Source organism: Lingula anatina, chromosome 1 (genome assembly GCF_051362555.1).
Source record: "Lingula anatina isolate TDL-2025a chromosome 1, LinAna3.0, whole genome shotgun sequence".
NCBI lineage: Eukaryota > Metazoa > Brachiopoda > Lingulata > Lingulida > Lingulidae > Lingula > Lingula anatina.
Genome location: NC_141767.1, coordinates 69,576,515 through 69,591,361, shown reverse-complemented (window position 1 = coordinate 69,591,361; position 14,847 = coordinate 69,576,515). Strand labels below are relative to the sequence as shown.

The window sequence follows — 14,847 nt, the reverse complement described above, 5'->3', positions numbered from 1 at the left end:
TCAAAGCAAATTACTGCAAAACTGTTCAGCACAAATAACAATAAGAGGTGGAGGTTTCCTTGTTAAACTGGCTAACATGACATATTACCCGTGCAGTTAACATTTTATCCTTTCTCAATAAACCTAGTAATTCAAGGTGAACCCTTAGAAATATCAATTTTGTCATTTTTTTTTTTAAAGTAGATCTGTCCTAAAATCCGAGCTCCTGTGTCTGTAAGGGGTAACTTATCAGGCCTGTCAATCTCTTTTCTCTTTTTTCATTTCATTTGCAAGAAAAAAAAACTGCCTACTTTTGAAAGAGGTATGTTATCTTGAAAGTGCATCACAACAACCTGTGATGTTTTGAAATATTCACTTCTTATCATCATCTACTGGAGTTGTGGCAGTTTTCAAACAATAAGCAAGTACAGTTATATAGCTCCAAGGTAGAATTCTGTTTTCACAATAACACAGAAACATTTCTACTTTCTCTGATAACATTTGCACTGATACGTGCTGCTCGAGGCAAAATGTAACTGTTTCTTCTATTATATTCTAAAAAATATTTAACCAAGGAAGTATAACTTTTCTTACTTTTCCTTTTCTAACTTACTGGAAATTAAAGAAACATGCAACACATCAAAAAATGTGTACCTTTACCAAAATCCAATTATCTTAGGTTGAAGGACTATGAGTTCCCCTGTTTTCACTAATATCCTTATCTTTCCCTAAACTCTTTCACCAGGTACTAATATCCCATCCATTGCCATTTACCCTTCATTTCCCCACATGAAAGAAAAATTTAATAACAAAAGCAGTCTGGTCACTACCTGCATTACTTTTTGCTCTGGTACCTTTAAGTGTGCACGACCGGTGTAATCGGCCATGGTATCCTGAGCCCCCTGTACCACGCAGTGCCAAAATATTCCCATTATGTCCACAACCTTTCACATACTGCATAAAATGTCAGTCTGTTTTCTATTCATTTCCCCATGGTTAATAATTTACTGCATTAAAGTGTTAAATGGTATATTCCTTAGGTTCAACAAACATGTTATAAGTCATATCCTGTTTACCTTCTATTATATTGTGATATAATAAAAATACAGTTTGTAAATGAAAAAAATATATACATATCAAAAATCAATAAAGAATTAAAAAACAGCATAATGCATTGAAAACACTTTTTTAATACAAAAATTGTTTTAAAGTCTAAAGAAAGTGAGGATTGTTTGATACTCTTTTCCCCCCTTCTTTGCCCATTTTATTTGGAGAACTAATCAAAACCATTTCAAACAAAACTGCAACACTCAGTCCCTATGTACCTATTGATGATCTCTGACAGAAATTCTGTTCTGACAGGTTTATGATAACTGACATGTTCTTATTTCTAAAGCACAGATTGTGTAAGTAACATTACAAAGTTGTTCATAACCATCCATGCTACTCCCCCTAAAATATGATCTAAATCAAAGTAATCAGAAACTGAAGACATTAGTGGAACTCTGCCCCCACTAATAAAGAAATCATGAATAAAAGATGCAATTATGATATCAGTAATAGTAGTAATAGTAGTTGAAGCAGCAGTAGTAGTAGTGACAACAACGACAACAACAATAACAACAGCAACCACAAGTCAGCTTCTACTGCCATTCTTTCCCTAAAAAGATCATTAGTTAATACTCAACAACACAATAAGTAATAATAAAAATTAAAATTTAATAAAAAAGGGAAAAGCATTCAGTTTACCTGGTTCCAGTCTGTGGGGGTAGCCATTGCTCTGGTTACTGCCTGGTGGAGAGTACGGCTCTGAACCCGAGTCTGGGGGACTGTCTGGTAATGTGCTGGAAAATAAACAGAAAAATATTAAAATGTATGGACCTTTGGTTTAACTTGTGTCTGAAACTATACATTAGATACATCTATATTTTCCATATGTAGAACAAGGTAGTACAAATATCAAACAAATATCTGATGGTGATTCCAGTAATAACCATTCAATTCACTCCTATTTCACAATTCTTACGAGAAAATAAAAGTACAAATAGGTAAAAAAAGAGGAAATGATGTGAAGACAGGGTGGCAATAATATTATGTTATGAAAATTTTTTTTAAAGTTTCTTAAGCGATTGTTTACTACAGCATAAGTGTGTGGTACAACATTATTGACATCAACAGTGCATCTGCCTTTGTCTCTGTCAATACTCTGTCCTGGACATGTAAAATGACTCATAGCTGCATCACTAAAGGGGGAGGGGGGAACACAAAATACTCTCAACTAAGAGACACAATGTCCACCTGGGTCACTCAACAACTGATGAAGATGGTCCATCGAAATATCTCATGTGAGTAATTTTACATTTTGTGACAAAAGAGAATTTTAACTACTGAAACAAACAGGCCATTTTAGGAGAAAAAAACAGCACGTATATTGTTTGAAAATTTATCAAAACTTATAATTACTTTAATGGGAACTAATATCAGAAAAGTGTTACATTTTTTTTTATAAAAAAATACAATCTGATCTTGCAAAAAAAATTAAGGCATTTTGAGAAATTATCATTTGAAGTCAGAATGCAAAACAGAAAATGAAGAAGTGCCACAGAACCTTTTCACTAATGTACCCCTCAATTGTGACATCTTTATCTGTCAGAAGTATCTACAAGCCCCTGCCTTGCATGTTCATTCCTAACTACGTGGTGAAGCTGTGACTTGCAGAGACTGTCACCATACATTTTACTGGGTAGGGGCAGTGCTTTACTCCATGATATATAGGGCAGAAATGATAACAAGTTATCTCCTAGACCATCTCGAGCCTGAAAGTGGTTCTCTTTGATATGTACACCCATTGTTTTTGCATACGGTTGAATTCGGTGAAACTGAGCAATTTAAGTAGCATTTCCCTTTCTATGGTCATTAATCACAATGAAAAAGCCAAAAAAGTGTTTGTTTTTTTTTCATTAAGAGTTACAAATTAAACAAAACATTTTTTGGAAGAAATAAAAAAATATGTAGTAAATACTTTTCAAATATTTTTCAAAAATTCATTTCACAATGGAAATAGGAGGAGATTGCGGAAATTGCTAAAGGACTGCCTCACTGTTTGATAATATACAATATTCTAAAAATGTTGTTTTTTAAAAAATCATAGTTTGCCCCATTGGGAAATATGAATACTAGTAACTTAGCAGGATATGTACATTTGAAAATTCGACTGGGACATTTTCACCCAATTTAGACTTTCAAAAGCCTCTAAGTTCCTGGTGTTAATATTTTCTTTGAAATGTACAGAAATGAACTTGCTAGTTATCTAAAACTAAATTACAGAAGAAGAAATGATATCAAACATCCATACAGTGTCCAGAGATGGGGCAAACTATGACTCAGGAGCTAGATTTTTTTTTTCAACGATTGCTCTTTTTTTTTTCAAATTCAATCTTATTGAATTTATCTTTTTTTCTAAAAATAAAAACTCACTGTGTCTAAAAACTTTTCTCAAGTCCTTCAAGAGACAATTAAGTAGACTCAGTCCTTTTATCTAAAATTTGTTCTCTGGATTCTTATTGTCAATAAAATATTCAAGGACTTCTAAATGTGACAAATCAATTACAATTCATCCCCACTTAAAAAAATCACAACATATAAACGTAACTTCAATCCAAATATTTCTTAGAATAAAAAGGAACCAGCAAAAGAAAAAGGAATATGAACCATATTATAAGCAGTAAAAGCCCCACTTACTGTTGATATGTATTATTTTTGTAGTCAAAGCCATTGTGTGTGTTCTGGAAGCTATTAATGGACGTGACAGGAGGCTGAATATGGCTGTGTTGTCCATGCTGACCGTGCTGGCTGTGATGACCATGTCCTGGCAGTTTGTTTGATTTACTAAGATCCATACTGTGGTCTACTGCATGGGCATTGGTCAGTACTCCTATAGCATCTTCCAAACTGTGAAAGAAAGAAGTGAATCACATCAATCAACACGAAGAAAAAAAACCCTGTGAAACTACTCTGCAGATGAATGAAACTAGACATGCAAAAATATATGAAAAATAAATATTTCAAAATTATGATGCAACTGAAATGAACAACATGCCAAATGTAGCAAATAAAACAAGTTTCTTTCACGAGAGAAATGACTGGTTACTAACACCTGTAACTAATACTAAAGGTCTGTTTCATGGAACTCCAACAACCATGTGTATTTGTAAAGTTATTATCAATTATGGTCTCACATTATGTAGTGCCTTGCACAGTTCTGACTGGCATACATTCTGTATTATGGAAAACTTGACAGTGCCAAGACGATACTGGCACCTCGACATCTGGCTATTTCTAACAGATTTATACGTCATGGCTTTTCTACTTATAAAAACTCAAACAGCAAAAATCAATGGGTCTGTAAACAGACTGAGGTGCTTAGGGCTGATTGAGACATAGGCAAACACAGTATCTTAGAAAAGTACACATGGTATTTGACTTTCATGCAGATTTATGTCAGAGTGGAGGGCCATTAGAAATTGTTTCCAGACAATCAAAATATTTTTGTGCCAAAACTCTGACTTTTCAAGCAACCCTCACGTTGCATATTACAATTCTGTAACTGGTGATAACCTTTTCCTTTTTTTCTATTTTATCATTTTATTTTTTATTTTTTGTTTTGAAAACACAAGCTTATAACATCACATTTATTTTGGTAGAATTCACATGATAAACATTATAAATACTATTATTGTTTAGTTCACAAACTTTTTCCTCCTTTGTCTTTTTTTACACCTCGTCAATATTATTTCGTTGTATTGTTTAAAAATATAACATTTACTTATTTTAATCATTGATTTGAAATGCAAAACATAGATTATTGTGGATTATAATCCATAATTGAAATTATTGATAACATATTTCTAAATTTTAATTTTTTAGACTACAAATTAAAAGTGCTTATTCTAAAAGCACAAGAAACCTTACTCAATACATGGACAAGTATATATTATAATATGTCAATTCTAACTACAATTCATGTAAGATTAATTCTCAAAGATTATCAATGTTTTCATAAAAAATTCATATTAAGAAAAAAAAAGCAGAAATAAATATTGAGGAACACTGTGTTTTCATGAGAGGTATTTTTCAACAACCATCTTTTCTATTTTGAAGCTTTTTATCAAAGTTTTGAATTCCATTCTACATAAATATTAATTCATTTACTAAACAAGAACCTCTTAATTACAAAATCAATACCTAATACAACATTCTCTCCCACACAGTGATAGAGACAAAAAATCATTACTACCAACCAAACAACTAAACACCTGACTTACTCAGCAGACGGGGATTCGGTGGCGTTTCAAACTCTCACAATTCCAATAAGAACGTATTTTAATGAGAGAGAGGTAATATGAGGGAAATGTGCGCACTGGATGTCGATGTAAAGAATGGACATTCCAGCAGACGGCAGGTCTATCCCACCTTGCCACCACCAGCACAGGTACCAGGTACACACGGACACCTGTTGGAGGAAGATGGCGGTAGGAAGGAAAGACATACATAACCAATCCCTTCTAGGGCTTGAAAAACTTAGCTTACTTTTCACCAGATTTGTCTTTACTTTGAGTAAACATGCATTTGGAAAGCTTACCTGTATCTACCAGTCATATTCCTATCAAACTGCATCATGATGTCTGATATTATTAGGAATTCATTGGACACAAGCAGGGTGCTGTGGAGCACTCAATTCTGTATGCTAATTCTGAGTGGGGTCCCAAAAGGGGGGCGCACTTTAAGATGTTGTTTCTAGCCCCACTTGACAAAATAATTAGCTTTAAGGCTTTGCATGCTTATTTCCCACTAAACCAACATGGATACCTATTCATCAAGGCAATGGTCATTAGCTGGGGTAAGAAGTTTACTTTCCCCGCTTGTGAACCCTCCCACTTTAACTCCCCTTCTTTGCACCTATATGTACCAAGTACAGCTGAAATAGAATTAATAGCCGTCATCAAAAGGGCTGAATACCAGGGCCTGTTGGCACTAGTCACAGTGCATTGTTCAGCACACCTTAATTACAGAGGTGATGGCACTGCGGCTGGGCCCTCTTCACACACAGACTACCCACACCACAACTCTATGGCTGACTTCTCAACTTTCAGCAGAAAGTTTGACTTTTTCTGAGTTTTGAGTTATCATGAGGTTACTTCATAGCCACTGGGAAAGGAAAACAGACTATTTTTTGTTCAAAATATTTTTTTTTTCAGTGTTTACACAATGAAAAATGATATTATAATATAAAATATTGTACAAAAGTTAACATATTAAATAAACATCAATTATGTAGTAAAAAAAAATCAATATGTAATATTTTTGGCATTTAGAGATATATTTGCCAATAAAGATTTTCTTTCAGAAGTGTTAAGAGTCTCTGGCAAATGAAGTCTTTACCTTCTCCTACATTCACTTCAAATTGTGCAATTCCCAATATTTAAATAAACAAGGCTTGTTTATTCAGAATAATAATAAATTTCCTTTCTTCATGAATTGAATTTATTTAAAAATTGAATCAAAATGCAACCATGCGGGTTTGATTTTCAGCATATAACCAACTCAATTTAGTTTGTTACGTGAACAATTTCTGTGGCCTAAGAAAGACTGATTAGGATATTTTTTTAACGAAGCTGATTCAACAATTAAAATAAGTGGCGGACTGGCTGATTATTTTCTTGGTTCCACAGTGTAAGGCTGGAGAATGGCACAGTCAGTACTGTGATTGTTGACCTGGCAGAGAGGAAAGAATGGCTTGGATGGAACCAGGATTTTCACCATCGAGAAGAATTTTATCTACAATGATATAGTGTTCAGAAATGGAGTAGGTTTAATAATTTTCTGCAAGAGAGTGACTGAATTAGGATATTCAAATTTATTCAGTCAGTGCTTGTTACAGTTTTGAGATTAGAACAAAATCAAGCTCACCCTTAAGGTAAGTCACCAGTCGTGTTACCAAATTATGAATAGGTAATTTACACTTATTGCCATGCCAGACAATTTAATTAAGCAAGAGTAAACCATTGCTTTCATCTTAGCAAAAATGAGAATTTAATAACGACAAGAAACAAGAATGCCTGAGATGGTCACTTAGATATAGGTTGGGGTGAAATATACGATTGTCCTGTTTATAATAAGATGTATGTTGAGAAAAATCTTTGAATTCCAAGCGTGTTAAAAATTGGTGTCAACAATTGTTGTTCGGTCTTAATATATATGTCCTTAAGAAGCAGAAATGAGAATCATAGACATAAATATCAAATCTCTTTTTATAGGACAAAATTCAAATTTAAATTAGTGATGAATTTATAATTTATTTTTTATAAAAAAGAAAAGTAGCTTCTTATCTTCTTCTCCAGCAAAATTAATCAAAAACACACATTACAAAAAAAAAAAAAAAAAAAAAAATCTTCTTCCTTGGTAAACTTAATAAAAAACATTAAATAAAAATTATATAAAATAATGGATTAAAAAAGTAATAAAAATATGTAAAAAAAATCCAAACAAATTCTTTATGAACTCTTTTAGGATGTTTTGAAATTGAAAAAAAAAAAATACTCTTTAAAGTAAGCACAGTCTGATCTTTTTAAATTTATGTTAAAACTTAAGGAAATCCCAAATAATATTTCCAATTTTAAAATATAATTTTTAATTGTTTACCACCATTTTTAGTCTTTAAAGGGTGCCTAAATGGTTGAGGAAAAGAATAACAAGGAGTATCCTGCCCTTTCTATAATATCTATTAAAATGGTAGCTGACATGCACACCTGTGATTATATTTCCAGGTGAGTAACTAGTGCTGCTGTCTCCTGGCACCATGGTCGCGCGTTTCCTGCTAGCCATGCTAATCAGCCAGTAAAACAATATATATCTGTACACTGCTGACCTCTACTGGTAGAATATTAAAAGTTATTTTATATATCTGGTATGACAGTCAGGTAAACAGGGTTCTTGGTTGAGGTAATAGACTATTGTTGACAGGTAACATAAGATGGAGGTAGAGCAATATGATGGTGATAAAAAATGCTCAAACTATCATTGTAATTAATTTTTTCCTCAATTTTTTACCATATAAAGGTCTAATGAACATCTTAAAATGACAGGACTCCAGCTTTCACAAAGTTTTAAATTTACAGACAACAACTGTGAGATTCTATCATTCATAAATACTGGAAGGAAAATAAAATAAACATAAATTATTTCAAAGTCAAATAAAATGAAAATGCTAATACCAATATCTTAACAAAAATATCTTTTGGATGGTTAAAACCTATGTCAAATCAACTGGCCCTAAAACATTTTCTATATGAAATATATAGACAGCCTTGAAAGTGTGAGTTGCAGTTTAATACATCTACTTATAATAAAATATATTTGGGTAGTTAACTAGATGGCTTGCTATAATGTCACAATTTAAAATATAAATAAGAATCAACCCTTCCATCGCTCACTAACACCTGGAGAAAAATTCTGGATCAGCCAGAGATGTGCCTGGCATATATAATCAGCAAAGTAAGTGATTAAATTCTTTAATGCTACAAAGGGAAAGCTGCAATATATCATTTCACAACATTAATTTATCTTCTTCTAATGGTAAAGAATCACTATACATGGAGCAGCCCTAAATGGTTTTCCCAGTTTAATAAAGTCCTCCATTGCTACAATTGTGCAGGACACATTGTGTGGATGTGCTGTTCACATCCTGACACAATCACTGTCTCACCTAACACAACACTGGACTATTATTACCAGCAGTAGGTACAATTTGCTCATTTGTACATTTTCATTTATAATTCCACACGTCTTACATTTTGAAAACTAAAAAAGAAATAACATGCTAATTATGTCCTCATTCAGTGAATATACTTATTAAACTTTACATTTTCACCATTAAATGCAATAAACATCATCTATGGTGGGGAGAAGAATGAGTAATCACCTCCTACTAGCAGAACTAAGAACAGCCCGCCAAGACTGAAAAATGAAGTGATAGAGATGTGCTCATCTCTAACTTCAGCTAAAACTGCCAAATAAAAATCACCAGCCCAGAATCATCTATTTTAAGGAGTCTCATGCAAGGCCCAAGAGTCTTGCTAACCCTATTTTTATTGAAGCTTAAAATTCCTCTGAAAACATTCTGCCCCCTCAAAAAGTCCTGAGATTTTACCACTGGATTCTAAAACATTGTACTTCCAATACTCTGGGTAGCTAACCTAATATGTGCGTGTTCTCCTTATATAAAAATCAATGCACTTGACCAAAATTTCACATGGCACTACCTGCCTCATTTTGGTTGTACAACCCACTTCTTTGTATCCCTAAAAGGAAAACCAATATTTTTTTGCAAATGTAAATGTGATCTTTTGCACTTAAATATCCAGACAGTGCATAACAAGCTGTTTACATCCAACCGTTGTGTCGATTTCTCTCAGCAGACGTCTGTAGTAACAAGACTGTTACATACTGCTTTTTTTCATCCTATTAACAGTGACAGGACAGGCCTCAGTTTCTTGCATGACCACAAGATGTCAGCACTTTCACCTGTGCTATGAATATAGCCTTTGCATGACTGTCTCATTGCATGACAGCAATACCAGTACCAATTTGCCCAAGTTCTATTTGTTTAAGATCAGCCAGGTTTATCGGCCCTTTGGAAATATCAAACAATTACAACAGAATACTATTTTATGAGTTCAGTAGTAATCCATTGATTTCAACAACTGGTAGCAATAATTGTACTGAGAACAGATATACAAATCACCACAATGATTTTAATAGGTACTTTTCTATGTATAACAGGCAGGTGATTGGTGTTACTTCTGAGTATGACATGGAGGCTTGCATTTTTGGTTTTTGTATCACTCTACTTAGAAAATCTTCAATTTGTTGGACTGTTGAAGGCAACCTACAGATCATGATCACTTCAAATAAACACTTGGATACTATAAAGAATGACAGAATACATCTGAAGGGAGACTAAACAAAGAGGCCATCTCTGAACTTACAAACTTACAATGTTCAAAATGTCAGTCTTTATAAAATTACGTACTAGTATGTCAATCTGGATTAAATAGGTTTTCTTTACATGCTGTCTATATAACTAACCAGAACTTTTCTGTTCCACATTTTATATCAAGCCTCAAAACATGAACATGTAATGCCTGTAGCCAGGAATTTCAGGGGGATGTCCTTTTTCTAAATAGTGGACCTTTTCATCAAGAAACCTACTTCAAATTTTTGATTCAGAGTACACCTCTTCCCAGTCAAAAGGGTGGTTCTTTTGAAACTCCAATGCTTGCAAGCTTGCATATTTAAGTCAGTAATTCACTCACTGTCTGACTGAGGTCCAGAGAAATGTACTCATATTGCAAGTCACAAAGTGGATCAGTTGTTGGTGTTGTGCACATTAATCAGGGTGACTTTGATCTGTTTTTCACCACTAAACATTTCCTGTGAAGATTAAATTTAATTACATTCTGTTGGAATATTTTAGGAAGCATGGCAAAAATCATTCTAAATAAATAAATAAATAAATAAATAAATAAATAAAAAGTCATATCTGTAGTTCAAATGAACATCAGAAATTAAAATAAAGTTATGTTTTTCTTAAATTTTAACATTCCATATTATAAAAAAAATACTTCTTGAACCACTTGTTGTATGTTATCATGACGACACTATTACCACTGACGCCAATCACGACTCGGAAGTATTTAGTTTACTAGGAAGTTACAATAACTCAATCCAAATGGCCTCACATGCCATATATTATGTTACAAATTGTAATCCTTTTAATATAACAGGTCATGTTCATCTGGTGTCCCGGAACCACAGGGGAAAAAATGCTTCCCTATCTGCCTTTATTACCTTTAAATAACAGCATCTGTTAAAATTTTCAGTTATTCCACTTTAACAAATACCAATGCAGACAAAGTCACATTTAAATTGAATATGTATGGACTGCCATTTTTCGCATAATATGACCTGTAGATTTGTTTACAAGAATATAAATTTGTAAAAGACTGCATGGTATTTTCCTCGGGTCTCCACTCCTCCATACATTACTGCGTTTAAACACAAACACCCAGAATATCTGGCTGGCATGGCACAAAAAAACTGTTTTTGTAATGAAAACAGAGGGGCAACACATTTTTTTTGTCCTTGTTTGTGATGGGATCAAACTGGTATTTATTAACGCAAAGTCACTGAAGAAGAAAGGTCATACATATGGTGTAAACACTAAGCAACACACTTTCTCAAGGGGTCTGATATATAACAGCTAGAAATGACTTCATACTCATGATACTGCTTTGTCATGTCAATGGTAATAAAAGCTGGAGCAAAGTTAAACAATTGTGTGCTGACTGTCTATCTGCTCAGACGCACTAAGTATAATCATGTCATATAAAGTACAGGTAGGCAAAAACTGTTTCACATTATCATTATCGTAAACTATAGCCTTAGAGGAAAATCTAATTTCATGCTGGTATCACACTTAATATCTTAATATCTTACGCTAATGGACATTTTTTAAAGATCAGCAATGTTTTGGTTTCCATACACTGAACAATGTTTTTTTAAACCAGTCACATTTTAGAATGAATGGATGAATGGGCAGATGGAGAAAAGGATTGTAAACCATACTTACACATTAGCATTTTCACCATTGATGAAATCTTCTAGCTGAGAAAAATCTAAGCCTTCATTATCAATTCCCAGCTCCTTCCCTAAAAAGTAGACAAAAATAAAATACATATATAATTAGTTAAGCATCGATAATAAATGCATATTTCTATTTTTATAACATGTATTAAAATATCTCACCTATTAATCAATATTTGTGTTTTGCCTAGTAGTATCACATCTCATTATCCACCTCACTGTTACATCTACCACAATACAATGCCTTATCTACCACACTGTCACATCTACCACAATGCCTTATCCACCACACTGTCACATCTACCACAATGCCTTATCTACCACACTGTCACATCTACCACACTATCACATCTACCATAATGCCTTATCCACCACACTGTCACATCTACCACATTCTCACATCCACCACACTGCCATATCACACTGCATGGTCATATCCACCAGTGTGACATCCAGAATAATGTCACATCAATCAAGCTATCAATTCTAACACAATGACAGATTCATCACTGTAAATCATTCTTTAACTGATATGTTAATCTTACCCCAACTTTTTAAATTAAACAACAAAACACCCTTTTGGATATGCTCCATGGCCAGTTAGCCTGCAGATAGCCAAAAGGTCAAATTTTTATTTTAAAAAATATATAATTTAAGTAAGAAGATGAAAACTAAATTTAAAAAAAAATGAAAATTAAAGTGAAAATTTACTATGAACATCTCTGTCATCTGACATCTACATCTAATAACACACAGAAAATGACCTCAAAACTACTTCGCCGTGTGCTGAGTGGGGTCAAGTGAAAGGAAAGGTAGAGCTAAGGTTTATATAGAAGGTATTCTCATTATTATAAATGAGATGTAGTAAACTAATGCAATCAGTGAAAAGTTGATACACATCGTGATCAATATACAGAACAGAACAAACAAACACATATGCCTTAGGGTTATCTATTTCAGCATGATGATTTATAGTTATTGGCAGTATAACTGGCCATACAGTGATGATACATACATGAACAAAGTGATGCACACTGCTCTTCATATCAAACATGTATGTTGTGCTGATGTTTTTTAAGATCATTAATGGCCATCATCTCCTGACTTAGCATAAAATGAAGCCAAATTTCTTGGGTCAGAAATAATGGCAGTCTAGCGAGTGCTGTGGTATGACAATAAACACAAGCTGACAGAATTCATCCTTTAATATTTTTCTGGTTGTTTTTTCACAAGTTCAGTGGAAATTACAATTTATTGCACAACAGTATGAAAACAGCATGGTTTTGGTGTCATTTCTATATTGCATTCCCATTACAGAGAATTTCGCACTTATCACCGATATTTAACTCCATCTCAAACTGATTATTACAGATATTCCAGTCTTGTATGACAAAATTCACTCAGTGCCAAATACCTTATTTTGGCTGTCCTCGGATGATTGCCATTCAAGGGCACAATTAACAGCATATATATATATAGGGCTGTAAAATCATGACAGGACCAGGAATGTTGGAATCCAACATTAGGTAACCATTAACTCACAACTATATACATTATACTTGCAGATATATTTTTTCATTGCCCAGAGCCTCACCTGGGTCATATTCCTGTCATACTAGGGTAGTAATAGACTCATATTATATTTGGTTACAGGTATTCAGTAGCCTTGGACTGCTTAATTGGTAACACAGAGTTGAACAATAACGAGGCATTATCTAATCATCCAGTCCAATCACGAATGTCACTCCGAGCCTTTGGCTGCCACTATGTGAACCAACGTACAGGAATTCACTTTTGTGTCATCTTACATATGGTCACGATTTCTTTTGCTCAACAAAATTTATTTGGTGAATAGAATTTGTTAAATAGCACAAAAGATGATGGATATGGTAAAACACAGAAAGAAATGCAGGGGAGGGGCTTAAAGAGAATCATGGTTCAACCTGACACTCCCTGAGACAATTATATTTCTATATAACACCTTCTTCGCCTGTCTACCAGCCAGGAACGTTAACACTATTGTGCTAGAAAAGGGGGTGGTCCCAACACTTGTTCAACAGCAGACCTGTTTGCTTACAAAACTGGTTGTCATTTAGGGGGAAAAATACATGTGTCCAAATTCTGGTTGATGATATCTATTAAGTTGTCAGCTTGACCAGATAGTCTGGCTATAATGCACCAGACATTCTGCAAATTCTCTGTGAAAGCACTAGTTGCAAACTTGCTCTAGGCTAATTCTTGGCACAAATATATGTCAAAAAAGTCAATAAAAAGATGTGGAGGTTTAGTTATTTAAGATCCTTCTTAAATTTTGACTGCCATCTTCTTATGTTCACAGACATCACTTTAAGATCATTGCCATACATACATTTTACGATAAGGAAGGTCTGCTGTCATAACAATAAACCTATTTAAATAAAACCATTACAATAAACATATAAATAACAATCTCAAAAGATACATAAAAATATCATATCTTTTATAGCATACATTTTGGGGACATTCCATGTTTATCACCTCCTTCACATGCGATTACTGATGTCTCCTATCAACTTACTCCTGACAGCCACAAATACTTAGTTTTTCTCTCTCTTTAGTTTCTCTCTCTCTTTAAATGGAACTGAATATTAGTGCTTGGAAAATTCTGCAGGTAGCACAATACTATGGCATGGTCATTTTACTATCTAGAAGTTAAGACAGAGAGAGAGCTGGTCTGCATGAGGAGATACAGTTGAATATTAAAATTCCCCCAGGGGGAGTTAGGGAAGAGGAAGAGCTGTCAGATATTATCCATAAACATTAATAAATGGACGACTGAAGAAGACAGTTAAGAAGATCATGTCAAGTGATAAACTTCAACTTCATAACAGAAGGTGAACAATGGAGCCACCTCGGCATAAACCACTGTCCTAGATTAGAAAACACCAAACGGATTAAATTTTCAGGAAACGTATTTGATAGCTGATATCAAAACTATGGCTATTAGATAGTATCATGAAAAAAGTGTAAAAGCTTCAAAAGACAAGAAGTGTTCAATTCGACATTACACTTGTATAAAAATGAGAGCTATGAAATAACACCAGTAAGCCACTAAAAATGACCACAATATGAGTGTTTTTTAGACCACATGACATTACCACTTCCTCCTTAGTCACAGGTAGCATA

The 14,847-nt window shown here is 33.7% G+C and overlaps 1 protein-coding gene across 6 annotated transcripts in view; it reads right to left on the bottom strand.

The window, feature by feature from the left end:
- The window catches only part of LOC106174852 (myelin regulatory factor), a 41,969-nt gene that overhangs the window by 16,294 nt on the left and 10,828 nt on the right, over positions 1–14,847 (bottom strand). For 5 of the 6 annotated variants that reach the window (XM_013556562.2, XM_013556563.2, XM_013556565.3 and 2 more), the window contains exons 2-4: positions 11,669–11,747; positions 3,721–3,930; positions 1,729–1,823 (exon numbers count right to left, since the gene is read on the bottom strand). In XM_013556562.2, the coding sequence (XP_013412016.1) occupies positions 1,729–1,823; positions 3,721–3,930; positions 11,669–11,747 (384 nt within the window). Of the gene's footprint in view, positions 1–1,728; positions 1,824–3,720; positions 3,931–5,620; positions 5,811–11,668; positions 11,748–14,847 lie in introns of those variants that run through there. The other variant, XM_013556568.3, reaches the window with a different exon arrangement.